At 33.8% G+C, this 15,741-nt stretch overlaps 1 protein-coding gene across 7 annotated transcripts in view; it reads left to right on the top strand.

Moving 5' to 3' along the window:
- ATG2B (autophagy related 2B) overlaps positions 1–15,741 on the top strand; it is a 41,651-nt gene that overhangs the window by 13,345 nt on the left and 12,565 nt on the right. For 5 of the 7 annotated variants that reach the window (XR_014946782.1, XM_085549419.1, XM_015865249.3 and 2 more), the window contains 21 exons: positions 12–273; positions 1,144–1,294; positions 1,787–1,879; positions 2,046–2,234; positions 2,628–2,901; positions 3,623–3,725; positions 4,669–4,861; positions 5,003–5,145; positions 6,340–6,497; positions 6,753–6,925; positions 7,240–7,390; positions 7,969–8,168; positions 9,038–9,118; positions 10,106–10,212; positions 10,568–10,660; positions 11,453–11,523; positions 12,360–12,436; positions 12,657–12,827; positions 13,323–13,464; positions 14,328–14,530; positions 15,318–15,544. Coding sequence is in view for 5 of the 7 variants with exons in the window: in XM_085549419.1 (XP_085405545.1) it covers positions 12–273; positions 1,144–1,294; positions 1,787–1,879; positions 2,046–2,234; positions 2,628–2,901; positions 3,623–3,725; positions 4,669–4,861; positions 5,003–5,145; positions 6,340–6,497; positions 6,753–6,925; positions 7,240–7,390; positions 7,969–8,168; positions 9,038–9,118; positions 10,106–10,212; positions 10,568–10,660; positions 11,453–11,523; positions 12,360–12,436; positions 12,657–12,827; positions 13,323–13,464; positions 14,328–14,530; positions 15,318–15,544 (3,262 nt within the window). In the remaining 2 variants the exon portion in view is untranslated. Of the gene's footprint in view, positions 1–11; positions 274–1,143; positions 1,295–1,786; positions 1,880–2,045; positions 2,235–2,627; positions 2,902–3,622; positions 3,726–4,668; positions 4,862–5,002; positions 5,146–6,339; positions 6,498–6,752; positions 6,926–7,239; positions 7,391–7,968; positions 8,169–9,024; positions 9,119–10,105; positions 10,213–10,567; positions 10,661–11,452; positions 11,524–12,359; positions 12,437–12,656; positions 12,828–13,322; positions 13,465–14,327; positions 14,531–15,317; positions 15,545–15,741 lie in introns of those variants that run through there. The other 2 variants (XR_014946783.1, XM_015865250.3) reach the window with 2 other exon arrangements.

Below are 15,741 nucleotides of genomic sequence, written 5' to 3'. Positions count from 1 at the left end.
TTATATTTCAGCTATTCCATCCAGATCTGTTTCTGTGGATGAATCCAGACCTGAGCTTCTTTTTAGACTCACAGTGGGAACTTTCTCAGTGTCTGTACTTCATATTGACCCTTTACCTCCACCTGAAAGTTCACTGAACCATAACCCTTTGACACCAATGGCTCGAGATTTCTTTGCCCAAATAGAAAAAATTGAGCCATCTAAGTTTGCAACTGAAGATTTTCTGTCCTTCCGAGAAGTATTTTCAGAAGCTTGTTCCCATGACCATCTTAGGTATAAATTTGCTTATTAATAAACCAATTAAATATATATGTGTGTATATATATATCTGTTAAGTAAGCTTGAATAAATGGTAAAGTTTATATCCATTGGGATTGCTATTTAACTGAATGTTAGACTGTTCGTTTCAAAATAGCCTTATCTTTTGACACCTGTAGTCTAAGACTACTGCTGTTTTATATTAAAAATTAAACAAAACAAATATAAGAGAAGTGCATGAATAATGGAGTGAGCCTAGCTCCCTTCTATTACAGATTGATTAAACTAGGTAAAGTTTCTACTGCAGAAAGTTGTGGAATCGGGTTCACTGTGTAAATTATTTCTTCAGAAATGGCTATATTTGTAGGACCATCCTATAGCAAAAGGAGGATTTGGTTTTGAGACTTAGGTTTTCACTTTCTGCAAAATACAATTTCAATACAGTTAAGAAGATCCTAATTCAGAAAAAAATGTTTTTTGCCCAGAAGTGTTAATTGTCCCAGTGCAGCCTGAGATGCAGAATATTTAGGAGTGAAAATATATTTTCTTACTTTATGACTCAATCTAAACTTTCTTAGGCATCAGACTTTGTCTAAGTAAGGACATTAGATTTCTAGCTTTTCTTGAATTATATGTTAAGTTAAATGTCTGAAGTGGTCTTCGTGAATTTCTGTACATTAATTGTTGTTGAACGTGTGATATGAAATCCTTTCAATTTGTTGCTAAAATGATAACTAGGAATATCCTTTTAAGTTACAAAGGATAACAGTTTTAATGATTTTTAAAGGGTTTGTAGTGATTCTTTTTTCCCATGCTTACTGCTTGACTTTTCTTAATTTTACTGTTTCATGCTAATTTCCATAATTCATAATTTTTATAATTCAGATTTATAGGTACTGGCATCAAAGTGTCCTATGAACAAAGACAAAGGTCTGCTTCTCGAAGTTTTAGTACGGATTTATCCATTGGGAATATGGAGCTTCTGGAATGCCTTTTCTCTACTGACTCTCATTCCATTCAGCCTCACTATACAGAGGTAAATAAATACATAAATAAAATTGGGCATTTCCCCAGAAAATGTAAATTGTGTAATTGAAAATGCTAGATTTTAAAATAGTTACAGTATTTATGTAAAAAGTTTATAAATGCTGTTGTTTTAAGATATTTGTTGCAAGATCAGATATTGAACCAGACTGCTGTCATACCTGTTGAAAGTGTTATTAGTTACCCAAACTTCACTAGTTTACTCTTTCAAGTATACTTAACTTTTAACATTTTCCAAACACTATCTCATGAGTTTAAGGAATGAGGATGTTCCTTTGGATGGTGATTATTATTCCAGCTCTTCTAATGATGAGAAGCATCTAATAAAGTGACTGAACAAAGGGATGGAGTTAGTTGGGCCAAGGCTCTATTCATTTACTTGAATTCAGCATTACATGCTATCTTTTCTAGTAAAAATATAGCATCTTCTCTATGGCGACTCTTCTTCTTATCCATTAATTATCTTAACTCTACTGTTTTAAAGCTGCTGACATTTCGTTCTGAAGAAGAAAATGATTCTCATGCTCTGCCATGCCTTCAGCTTCATTATAAGCATTCAGACAATAGAGGACCTCAGGTAAGGAGGGGTGTTGAAAACACCAAGTTTCCACATAATAGCCTTTGTCTAGTTTTGTTCATTTTTACAAGAAGGTATCTTGTACAACTGAGAGTATTTAACATATAATTATTCGCTTCACTATATTGTTTTTAAGGATTTTAGTACTTCTTCTCTTTCTTTCCAGGGTAGTCAAGGCAGACTTAGTTCTATTCCACAGAAAGCAGAGCTACAAATAAAGTTAAGTCCAGTGTTTTGTGAGCTGGATATTAGTATTGTGGACAGATTAAATTCCTTGCTTCAACCACAGAAGCTAACTTCAGTGGAGATGATGGCATCTCACATGTATACTTCTTACAACAAACACATAAATCTGGTAAGTTAAAAATGAAATTTATTAAGAAACTTGCTGAATTTTTGCAACAGGAAGACAGGTCAGTCTTGGCTAGAAAGCAGGCAAGTTCCATAACAAGCAGAGAGCTTATCTTATGCCTAGGTACAGAACACCCCTGTTTATTCAGACCTTCTGTCTCCTTTCTCAAGCCTCATTATCAGTGAGTTGACATTCAGTGAGGCTGAGCTGACCTGTCCATCTCCCACAGTCCTTTATCTATTTTGTGTGATATATGAAACTGAGCTTTTTCTTTACATTTTTTTTTTTTAGAGTATTACAGAAAAAGCTTTCTCCATCGTTATTTTTAGCTAATACTAATACATCTAATACAGATGAGTTTTTTATTTTTAACTTTTTCTGTTTATTTGTTTTTAGCATAAAGCATTCACTGAAGTTTTTCTGGATGATTCACACACTCCTGCAAACTGTAGAGTTTCAGTTCAAGTCACTGCCCCTGCATTAAATTTGTCTGTTCGCTTCCCAATACCTGACCTGCGGTCAGATCAGGAAAGAGGACCATGGTTCAAGAAGTCACTTCAGAAAGAGATTCTTCATCTGGAATTTACAGATATAGAATTTAAAACTGAGTTTATAGGAGGCTCAACTCCAGAACAAGTTAAATTAGAACTTACTTTTAAAGAGCTGACTGGTAAGTGTGTTCACGTTATATTTGAGTATTCTTTTTTTTAATATTATTTTTACCAGAAATCACATAGTTGTCACAAAGGTCTTCCATTAAGGGTTAATAATTACTTCTCTCCTCTTGATAGACTACCTTTCCATCTCCACTTTGGAGCAGGTATTTCTCCCGTAGTGCAATGTTCTGTGCTAGATATTAGCATAAGTCAATTAATAGAAATAGGAGATGGGGATGATGTACATGGGTGCAGTGCTTGAACTGAGCTAATATTTCTGTTCTGTCATGTTGTCTTATATCATTTTTTTCTGGGATCATTCATTGTTTCAGGCTAAATTTTGTATATACTATGGGAGCAGTACAGTTAAATGAGAAATCTCAGTTCTAGTTTGAAAATATAGTGAATTATGTTGTCCTAAATAATTGCCATTGAGAGAATGGTAATACTCATGTTGTACTCATGTATGTTATAAAGTCAGAAGATGGAAACCGAACTTCTTTTAAATTGTAAAAGTTGACATTTATTTTTTTGTGGAAGTGAAGAGAAAATGCACAAAAGTGTCTTGTGTACAGTTTGGATGGGTTAACCTATTGGACTCCAAGCTGAGGAGCAGGTGACCTTATTTTCATCAATTTTCTACTGTATTTCTGCATTCAGATTATTCCAGGCATGCTGTAATTAGCAGTTGTCATTCCAGAGTTAACTTTTTTTCTACTATATTTTTCTGTTTAGGTTCATTTGAAGAAGATAAAACTCAAGCACCAGTAAAATTTTTTCAAGTGTCTGGTGGCGTTGATGGTGATATAACATCATCAGACAACTTTGACTGGCCTCGGTAAAATAATGTTTTATTTTTCAGTATAGATAGATAGTACTTCTGCTGTTGAAATTTTAATGCTGATTACTTGTGTGGCAAATTCCTTAAAAGTAATTGTGAAGAAAGAATGTGAAAAAAACCCAAGAGCTTATAAAACTCCTGTATTTATTATCAAGATGTTTTTGATGGATAATGTTTTCTGGATAGGTTTCAGTAAATTCCAGTTCAAGGTGATCTTGAAGGAGACTTGAAACAGTCTAATTTGTCACTTTACATTTTCTCTTACGTTTACACTGAAGACTGAATACAGAACAACAAAAAAAAACACCTGGCTTTTTGTCTCAAAATAATAATAAACTGGAACAAAACTGTAACAACAATAAGAATATTTATGTTTTGCATGTTATTGCAACTTGTAAGGCAACACAATGCCTCAGTTGCTGAACTGAATCACCTAATGCTGTTTAAATAGGTAATTTTAGGATTTGCCTAAATTTGCCTTACTTTTTGCCATAATTTTCAGTGGCTTTTTTGACAGTATTTCTGCATGGACAGATAGAATAGTCTATAACAGTTTGTACTTAAGATGTACAGAGAGCATACAGAATGTTAGTTTGCTTTTTGTTTGTTTCCAATAACTGCTGATGGCATCACAATACGAATATTCCAAGAAAGCATTTTCTTTGGTCACCTAATGGTTGCTTGATAGAGTTGAAAATAACATATAGTAACCTTTTGGCCTGGTGAATCTTTATCTTCCTTTGTGCCTTTAAGTTTGTTGTTTTTCTCAGTGTGTCACTCCCTCTAACAGAATGTTCCGGCTGATAGAATAGCCCTGATCTTTGACTTGCTAGTCCACTTGTGCTTACTGGATTAATAGTAGAGCAGACGTGTCTGTGCAGTAATATAAAAATTCTTGGCATCTCTAATGGCTTGTTCTGCGTAACATCTCCAACATCAGGATTGTACTGAAAATAAACCCTCTGGCTGTGCATTCCATTCTGGAAAGGATAGCAGCTGAGGAGGAGGAAGGAGATGGTAACTTTCAAGAGGAAGAAGAAGGAGGGCCTCATTCTTTGAAAGATGTCTGTGATATTAGAAGACCAGAGCCTTCTCCTTTTTCTTCTCGTAGAGTCATGTTTGAAAATGAAGAGGTACTTTGAAATTTTATTGTTGATTTGTGCTAATAGTAGATAATGTATTCTCACACATAGATCTTCTCACATACATGCATCTTCTAACTCTCAGTTGTTTGTTTTTATTTTCACCTTGGGGTTTGTTTTGTTTTTTTTCAGATGGTGATGCCAGGAGATGTAGTTGAGATGACTGAGTTTCAGGATAAGACAATTAACAATTCTCATTATGTACTGGAGCTCATGTTACCAAACATTCATCTAACATTACCAAATAAAAGCTTTTATGAAAAGCTGTACAACAGGTAAGTATGATAATTGTTTTATTTAGTTATCATTACCTATACTTTTAGTTCTGTATTAATTATTGATGAAAGCATTTAAATGAGTGATTGTAGCTGGAATTCATTTCATTGGATTCCTAAGAGTATGAAGTACTTTTTAAAACACTCTTTACTCCCAAGTTAACTTCAGGGACACTATCATATGTGTGATTGATGCTAGAGGACTCAGTTGCTGAAAAAGTAGCAGATTTTGTGAACAGGGGATAAAGTTAAAATAGCCTTTTACTTTCAGTGAAAAATTTATTCAGATCTTTGTTCACGGTGCTTAGTTCTGCCCTAGTATTTCTGAATTCTCTCTTATAAATAATCTATAAACATAATAAATATTTATAAATATTTATATTTAATTAATTAATTTAAATATTAAATATTTTATATTTAATTTATAAATAATCTATAAAATAGTATACTTCAGAAACTGTTGAATTCATTTTTTTCCTTTTAATTCAGCCACTTTCCTCTTAAAAATTAAAAATTCATTAGGCAGGGGCAAAACTCTAACAGTACATTTTTTATTTTATTTTATTTCATTTAATTTTCATTTCAGTCTTACACTAATGAGGGAAAGTGAACTTGACTTAAATCCTTATTCCCATTGCTATCTCTGTTATTTGTTCCTAATCACCGGGGAAGGAGGGGGGAAGTAACTCCACTAGATTATATCAATTAAAGATAACTATTATGCTATATGTTGCATACATGAAGAAGGATAATGATTTATTCAATCCTGTATTGGCCATTATTTCTCTTCCGAGGTTGCAATGCTTAAACTTTCATTGAATGTTCATGTTATTGAATGTACAAATTCTGTTCCACTAATAGACACAGACTTGTGTAAAATCAAATAACATTTACTGCAACTTCACTTTGAAACTGATGTGATTAAAATAATATTTTTCCTCTCCAACATGCACCAATTACTAGAGATTTTTGTGTCACTATTGGCGCTGTAATATACCATATGCACACTGTAATTATGGAGGAAAAATATTTTCATTATTTATGGCTTTTATTCCTGGAAATATTATTCTTTCTTGTTCTTTTGAACTTTCTCCACTTTGTTTATGAAATCTGATATATTAAATCTGTGAAGGAGATAATGCTTTATTCACCTTAGGAATATAGTATTGTATGTAATAATGTATTTCTTTCTAGAATCAGCAATGATTTGCTGTTGTGGGAACCAACTGCTCCATCTCCTGTAGAAACATTTGAAAACCTTTCTTACGGTGTTGGACTATCTGTGGCCAGTCAACTCATCAATACTTTCAGTAAAGACAGCTTCAGTCAATTTAAATCTGCAGTTAATTATGGTAATGCACTTAATTGATCCTCTTGAACTATTGTGATACAAAGGCATAACCGGCTGAAGTGATTATGATTACACTGGATAGAACGCAAAAATTTATAAGAAAGAAAGTTTTTAAACTGAGAAGAAAAAATGTCGATTGCTTTTCAATTAAGTAAAAACAAGTGTGAAATTATGTTGTACCACCTGGTTAAAGAATGAGTTACTGGCATAATGTTTGTTAACTGGAAAGCTAGTTGTTTGCTCTTTTATCTCTTAGATGATGAGAGTGGATCTGAAGAGGAAACACTACAATATTATTCCACTGTTGATCCAAATTATCGTTCACGCAGAAGGAAAAAACTTGACTCTCAGAATAAACATTTGCAAAGCTTTCTATCGGTTCAGCTAAATGTCACACATGGATTAGTGTCAATATTCACAGATGTAAAGGTAAGACACTGAGTCTGGAAACTAACATAAAATCAAACACGGTAATTAGAAAGTTCTTTTGTTTTGGCCATTGGTCCCTTTCATGCAAAATGTCGTGACTTCTTGAGGGAACAAGTGTATATAACAGTAACTCTGTGATCTTACATTCTGTGTACTCTAATGTAACTAGACTGTAAAGTGATGTAATATTTTAGCAATTTTTTGAAACGCAGTTCAAAATGAGAATAATGAAATGCAAGCAGAAAAAAGGTGTTAGTAGTAAGTGTCAGGTTAGTCTGAACTGTCTCAGCATATTATTTCTGCTCTTCTATCAGCAGGACGATGGAAAAACATTAGAAGGAAAATATGGAGAATTTTGGTTGGAATTCAATAATGGTTCACTTTTTAGTGTGACTAAATATGAAGGTTTTGAAGATAGACACTACGTTTGTCTCCATTCTAGCAGCCTCAATTTGTATCATCAAGGTAGAGTTGGGACTGAGGTGGGCGTGGGAGCTAAATTTGAAGTAGATATTCTTGCATTTCTTTTGGAGAAGGAAATACTGCTATTCCCACCCTTCCTCCTGCTTTTTCCTCTTGAGTACTGTATCACTTGATTGTAAATCATGGGTAATGTTCCTAAGATACTGCAGTGATGGAGCAGTTTAGTTCAAGCTTTTCCTGTCAACTGCTGGTCTTAAATGATTTTGTGGTCCTCTTATACATGTTAGCTGTGCAATTTGTTCATTATTATGAATGTAGACACTTGTACATGGTACTAGATATTTAGTTTAAAAAGATACTGGACACAAAAGAAACAATGGAAGAGAAGCAAAAAAACCCTCACAAAACTATAGTTAAAGATTTTCGCTACAACTGTGTTTTTAAATGTTGCATCACCTGTAACTTTCATTTTGCAATTTGTGGTTGCAAGTGTGTGTGCCTGACTTTATTTGGTAGTAATGGAAGGATTTTAAGGGCATGAAGAATAAAACGGATTTTCCTTAATGCTTCATTAGTAGCAGCTTTTACCCACAGTGTAACTCATTGCACAATTTCTGCAGGTATGGTGGATGGGGCTGTCCCTTCGTCTGAAATACGACTGCCCAGCACAATACGTCCCCATTGGTTAGAACCTACTATTTGTTTTTCGGAAGAAGATGGTCTTAGTAGAACATCTTCAGATGGCGTGGGAGAGAACTGCCCAAATATGCTGACCGTTGCAGTCAAAATCCAATCAGATAAAATAGAAAGCAATACAAAGGTTTGTGTTCTTAAGTTTGTGCTTTATTTTTCTCGGTGTATATGGGAGCGTTTAGATTTCAGATTACAAGGTTTATAGATGAAGAAGCCATGACTTATGAGCTGCTTTTCTTATAATTTTGTTAAAATCAGATTTTCTTGGGTGAACTGTGAATTTTATTCATCAGCACAATGTAGTAATTCTTCCAGTACTTTACTTTGCTGTTCACATAATATACTTACTGTCCAACTTAACTTATTGTGGTTTAATTTTGTTAATCTGGTATCAAACCAGGCAAAACAAATATGAAGAGTTAAAAGTTATTCTGATCAGATAACTGGCAGCATTGTCTATTGCATAGCCTTTGCTTACCTGTTTGATGCAGCTCTCTGATAATTGAGTTGGCTTCAACAGTAGCATTCATTAGCATGGCTAAAAGATGACCTGTTTGCCAGCATAATGGTGACAAACAGGTTGGTAGAGTAATCTAGGGAGGGAAGGAATCTGCATAGCAGCAGAATGTCACTATGACTCAGTGGACACTGAGTAAAACACACTGTAATATAGGACACCACTGGGTTAGTACTTGTAATTCCTGGTGAAGCTCAGAATAAATTAATAAATAGCCTTTCTACCACCACTAGAAAAACTGATAATAGTTTTCTGACTTTCCCATTGCAACAAATATCACTATATTAAACAAGGTTTCTGTTTTAGGAAACAGACATTTTTGTTTCATTTAATTCTGATCCAGTCCTTCTATTTCTAGACAATTCTGTTTAGAGTATTTATAGTCAGTTTGGGAGAACAAGTGTGAACACTTCATGATCTTGATCTTAGTCATTTGCATGTATTTCATGTAAACTAATTTGTACAGCTTTCTTGTACAGGAATTTCTAGTTGCTGTTGGGCTAAGAGGAGCCACCCTTCAACACAGAGTGTTGCCTTCAGGTCTAAGCTGGCACGAACAGGTCAGATTTCTAGACTCAACTGCGTTTTCAACTTCAGCCACATTATTTTACGACAGTTGCTTTAAATTTGAAAGTAAACCTCAGATTTCTCATACTAGGTTTTGTCCTACTTTTTCGCCCCGTTGAAAAGTGATTTCAGGTTAAAAATCAGTAATCCATTAATTTCTTGCCTTTTTACTACGGAAGTACCTTAGTAATCCTTGACCTAAATGAAGAATAGGAAAAAAAACAAAAACAAAGCTCCCCCTCCAAAGAAAACACCCCCCAAACTAACACAACAAAACCCCCACTGTGTGCAGTGCTGAAATCATTTTTGCATTTTTCTTTCTGCTCACTTAATACCTCAGTTGCTGATTTCTCTGTTTCCTGTTTTGCCATTAGCAGAGTAGCAGTAATAGATGTATGTATTTGCGTGTACGCCATACTGAATTAGAGAAAGTAAACCTTCTCCTTTAAGCTTAGCCTGCTTATCCTTCAACACAGTATGCATATTTTTATGTTTGTTTCTATTGTGCTACTGTATGGAGCTGTACTTGGTGCCGTGAGCTCAGCCATTTCACAACTTTTTTCTCTATATGTTGCTTCTTTGTGTTCTCTGCTTTACATCATCTTTCACAGATGAATTTTTGCTCGGTTAACTGTGTGATATTTTAGAAATAGTAGCTAGAAATTAGTAGCTAATTTTAGAAAATTAGCTAGTAGCTAGAGAGGTACCCACTTTGGATTCTGAGCATCAGTCTCTTCCATGCCTTTAAGTCCACACATTTGGTTGTTACATTTTTTTGCCCAATTTACATTCAGTGCTCTCCTGTGTTCATATGTGGGGTAAGCACTTTCAAGTATTTGGCCTTAATTCACTACCTGTTCCTTCCAGTTATAAAATGTTTTATTATCGTACCTGTTACAGATTTTCTCTTTTCTAATGCATTAATGTTTTCTAAATTAGCAGATGCTGAAATATTATAATGATATATTTATGTTTTATAGATTTTATATTTTTTGAATATTTCTGATGAGCCTGTTTTGGGATATAATCCTCCAGCTACAGTTACAACCTTTCATGTGCATCTATGGAGTTGTGCTCTTGATTACAGGTAAATAAAATGCAAGTCTGTGTCATTTGGTGGCACTGCAGCAATATATTTATTCATTTTAAACATTCTAGTTTGCATATCGTTAATAACATTTATTTATGTTCGTTTGGAAAAAGTGCTAAATAGAAAGATGGCAAAACTGTAAGCAATCTAAAGTAAGATAAATGCTTGTATAAGACAGGAAAGATTTAGCTGCTTCTAGATGTATGAATATATAAAGTAAAAGTTTATCAGTGAGAAAATAAAAATTATTTATTATTACTTCAATTATTACTTTAATTTTTTATTTACTTAATACACATTTTATATAACGAGCAACAATTTTTAATTGAAAAATTTTTCTATTTGTTTCTAGGCCCGTGTATTTGCCAGTCAGATCTCTACTTACTGTTGAAACTTTCAGCATTTCCAGCAGCGTTGCAGTAGATAAATCCTATTCTACTCTCAGGTATAATTTAAGTCCTTGTGAAACGTGGGATCTTCTGTTAAGCTCGTAATGCCTTTTTGCTATTTGATCTACGAAGCATTCACATTGTGTAAATTATCACACTGTTGAACTATATCTTTGAAATATACTTTGTTCATGTGTAGTCATTATTTTTTATTAGGCTAAACACATTACTCTTTTTGTTGGATTGCTTTCATTAACAACCAGCAATTCTGCAATTTTTAATAGGAAGCTGAAAGCTGAAAAAACAAAATTGCATTTTCTTAATTACCAGCACTTCATGTTTTATCAAGATTTGTTATGTTTAGATGTTGTATTAATTGACAAAATATTTAAGTATTACTCACCATCTTCAATGTTATAACAATGAAACTCTATTTGAATATACATTCTTTGTATATTCATGTCAGAACATGTATGTAAGGACCTGTAAGCACACAGATGTTCTGATGAGAAACATCTGCCAGGTTACTAATTTCTATTGGTAATACCTGCTAGGTGGTCTTTATTAACAACAGCATCAACAAAGTTAATCTAATAATTCTGTACGTCGACATGCTTTTTTGTTTGTTTTAGGAAGGGCCAGACTTATAAATTGAAATAATTAGCAATAGTGAATGAATCTTGCAGTTACTAGATACACATTATAGAGTTAATTGACAGATTTGGAAGTGATGGAAAGTTAAGGTAAAGAGTTTGGAATGAGGATATATTTTTCTATTCTTTTTCTGTGCCTGCTGAATTTTGTGTGTTTTTTGTTTGTTTGTTTGTTTTGGTTTACTGATGTTGTAGGGTAATTTTAGATGAAGCTGCTTTGCATCTGTCTGACAAGTGCAACACCGTCATGGTAAACCTCCACAGAGGTAAGGACTTAATCAGTTCTTGAATTTCTATCATAGAATTGTAGAATCACAAGGTTGAAAAGGACCTACAAGATCATCGAGTCCAGCCACCCTCCTATCACCATTACTACCACTAAGCTAGCTACTAAACCATATCACATAGCACATGTTAGAGCCTCACAGGAATATTCAACATATGTAAAGATTATTGAAGGTCTGAGTAGTGGCTAGTTGGATATGAAGTGAGTGGTTCAATACTGAAGGAAACATGATTGTTCTAGTTTAGATTTGTAGCTGTAGAAGCATGTCAGAAAAGCTCTTCTGATGAGTTAAACATTCTCAGTAGTCGAACTTGGAGGTTGTTGTATGGCTTGGAATTCTAGGTAGTCTTTATACAGTAACAACTGTTATGATTGAGAAAATTGAAGCAATATTTAAAAAAAAATTGGAGAAGTGATGAAGTCCTTGTATTTAGCTTAGTTAAGAGATCTCTATCAAAGGACAGAATAAAGGCAATCCTATGGTGTTTAAACAAAAAAGTGGGGGAAGTAAGTTACTCTTGGTACTGAAAGATGGGTATGGTATTAAAATGTCCTCTTTACTACTTCAACAGTAAGCACTGAGGATGCTTTGTCACCCAGTTTCTGTGTGTCTCTGGCTCTAATTTACATGGACAGGATAAGGATGAATTTCTAATAGACTGCACTGCACACAGATAGTGTTTTTAGAGGTGATGTATTGGAAAAGTTTTGGCAAAATGGTCCATTCTAATACTTCTAACAAACAAAAATAAAAAGGGGAAGATACTTGTTCTTTTCATTTTTTCCTTTTTAAATTTTTTATGCATTGTTTTTCAGATTATGTTCGTGTTATGGATATGGGCCTGCTGGAACTAACTATTACAACAGTAAAATCTGATTCAGATGGGGAAAGAGTAAGTATTTCACCACAAAATCTAAAAAAATAAGGACTGATTTGCAATTTATACATTATTATATTGAGAATCAAATATGCTATTTTAAAGTTTGTGTGTACTTTTTTTAGTTCTGTTTGACTAGTTAAGTAATTTACAACTATCTGTGTATAGAAGCTATTTTTATGGATATTTAGATGGATTTTAAGAGTATTCTTAACTGTGACTTCTTGTTATCCAGACTAAACCACGTTTTGAGCTGCGCTGTTCCAGTGATGTAATCCATATTCGCACTTGCTCTGATTCGTGTGCTGCGCTAATGAACCTTATACAGTATATTGCGAGTTACGGTGATTTACATCCTCCAAGTAAAACAGAGATTAAATGTGGAGTTAACAAGCCAAAAATGAAGGTATAAAATCTCAAAGTAACACTGATGTAACTAGCTGTACACTTTCTGGTAATCCATTTTAGTTTCAATATCTGCATTCTTTCTCCAAAGAGCATGAGAAATGCTGCAAAAAATTAGTTTGTACCTGACTCAAAAATATTCGAGAGTAAAATGTTACCCTTAGTTTTATTTTTTTCTGGCTTGATTAATACTAGATGGTTGTAAATATTTTCTGCTGTTTACTTAATGTACTATATTCATATATAACAAAAGAGAAAGAAATGGTGGAACATAAGGAGGTATCCAAGTGTTCTAGTGATGTGAGTATCCGGAATCATAGGTTTTTGTTCTGTTTTATGAATCATGTAGATCATAGTTCAGTTTCAATTGATAACTTATAATGTTTCTGACTTTCAATAAAGTTCAACTGCTGTGTTTCAGGACATTCTAGCAGAATCTCATTTAGCATGATATTGCCATTATTTTAAAATACTGCTATATGTTTGTTGCCTCTAGGTGGAGACGTTTAGCCAGCCCTCTTCACACGGACCGCTGCTCGCTGAATCACAGCAACAGATTTTACGGGATTTGATGAGTGATGCTATGGAGGAAATTGAGACTCATCAGTCTTCTTCTGCTGCGAAGAAAGAGCCTAATGGTAAGAACGCGTTTGAGTCATAACTAAACATGAAGTGCAATCTTTCTTGAAGGAAATTAGGATAGAAAGTTTTGTGTGTATTGGGACACTGCAGAAATAATTAGAGCACGCTTTTTACATCTGAAGTCTTCTTAAAATCACGTAGTAAATTCTCAGTAATAATGGTAATGTAAAAGTTATTTAAGATCATAGTCAGATGCACATTACTTAAATACTGGCAGTAGCAAGGAAGGTATCATATTTTGTGTGACTTTATTTATGACCCCTGACTGTCAAAGCAAGTTAGTATGGGTGTAAGTTATATGCTTTCTGTGGTGCAGAGGAATCAAAAACCACTACTCTGCATACAGAGGTAGACCAGGAGGATGGTACGCTTCCAAGTCAAACAAAACTTGGAGCTATGAGGAAATCTTGTAATTAACAGACATAACAGAGTAATTGATTTAAACAAAGGATTATGGTTTATGCATCCTGAGTGCAGCTAAATCCGGGTTTAATTTGGCTAAGGATTTTGTACTGCGAATAGTGATAATATTTATTTCCTCAGTTGAAGGTAAGCTATTGGTGTGATACTGAAAGTTATTCTTAGTCATCTTATCTTATCATGGTATGATGTTTTGTATCTATATGGTATTTCTTTGAACATTTTCTCTTTAAAATCATCTCTACTAGTAACTAATTATGAATATATTGTAATTGTTTTAATTGTATAGTAGACCAATTTTTTGAAAATGTCTCTTCAACTTCTATCAGCTTCTCTTGATACTGCAATTAAAGTAACAAGTTTCACTTAAACATTGCATTGTTTTATTAATGCTTTATAAGGACTTTTCCAATGAAGCATATTTTTTCTCTGCTTCCAGGAGTTTTGGATGACAGATCTCAAACTCAGGAACCATGTTGCTCAGATCTCTTCCTATTTCCAGATGAGAGTGGGAATGTCTCACAAGATCCAAGTCCCACTTACGCTTCATTCACTCATCACCTGATAAATGAGACTGTGGGAGATGTTCCTGCAGAAAGTGATGATTTCTGCATTCTTTTTGCACCCAAAGCTGCTGTTTCTGTAAGAAGTTTTGAGAATTACTTAAAAAAAAAAAAAAAAAAAGATAAATCCATATGAGCTATACGTAAAGAGTTAGAAGATTTTTTTGGTTTTGTTTCTTTTTTTGTGAAAGAAGTTCATTGTTATCATTGGAAATATATGCAACTATTTTTAAATCAAGTTTTTCTATATATCAGGAAAATGTTCTTCTGCGAGCTGAATATTATGTCAAAGCTTATATACATCTTATTCATGATTAATTATTGCCATTTGGCTTACAATCAAAGCATAGTTTAAAAGAAAAGTTAAGAAAACTACAATACTTTGAAGATGTGCGAAGTTATTATTTTCCAACATTTATTCATTTTTCTCATAGACCGAGCATAAGATCCTTACCAGGCACGGAAAAGCTTGTGTGCCCTGTCACTCCACAATCTGTCCACTGCATTAGAAGTTTTGGGAAACTAAACTCAAAAGTGTCTGAAAACAATCTGTGTTCACGTTCTTCATGTAGAATCTGTTTGTATTCTGCTGAAAGAACAGAACTAGTTTTGGATTCCTGATCAGTAGTATTAACCCAGTTATCTTTGAGCTTGTCTTTTTCCAGTAGTGCTTACATAGGAGACCTATGTTCATCATGTACTTGTGGAGTATGTGGTGTCCTTACCCTCTTATATGCTTTTTGGTTTTTGTTACTTTATATATATCATTCTTAAACCAAACCTACACTGTATAACCTTCAGAGAACAGTATAGAACAGTCTCTTTTCATTCTTCTTAATGTTGTTTATTTTTATATACATTTTTAGGAGAAAGAAGAAGAACCAGTAATAAAAAAACTGGTTGATGATGCAATTGTGATAAAGGAAAATCATTTTAGTCAACCTCTGAAAAAAACAGATGCAAGCAAAGCTCCCCTTCATTTTCCTGTTCCTCTGGTACGCTACGTTGTGAAGGAAATCTCTCTTATTTGGCATCTTTATGGTGGAAGGGATTTTGGGTCTGCACCACCAACATCTCCAGCTAAAAGTTTCGTGTAAGTATTTGGCATAGTTCTGAACATGAGTATATTTTAAAATACTTTATTTCCCTTTGTGATTGAAGATTGCATTGTAAGATTAACCTTCAGTCGGCCCCTCTTACTCCTTTGCTCTTTCCATACAATAAACATGCTTACTCAGTCCATCTCAGTGTATGTTTCTAATATCTGAGGCTGAACAATCTGGATTTTTG

This window comes from Coturnix japonica, chromosome 5 (assembly GCF_054131305.1).
Source record: "Coturnix japonica strain WE chromosome 5, WE-NBRP24, whole genome shotgun sequence".
Taxonomy (NCBI): Eukaryota; Metazoa; Chordata; class Aves; order Galliformes; family Phasianidae; genus Coturnix; species Coturnix japonica.
The sequence above is the reverse complement of the archived record's forward strand: the minus strand, read 5'-3'. Positions and strand labels throughout refer to the sequence as shown.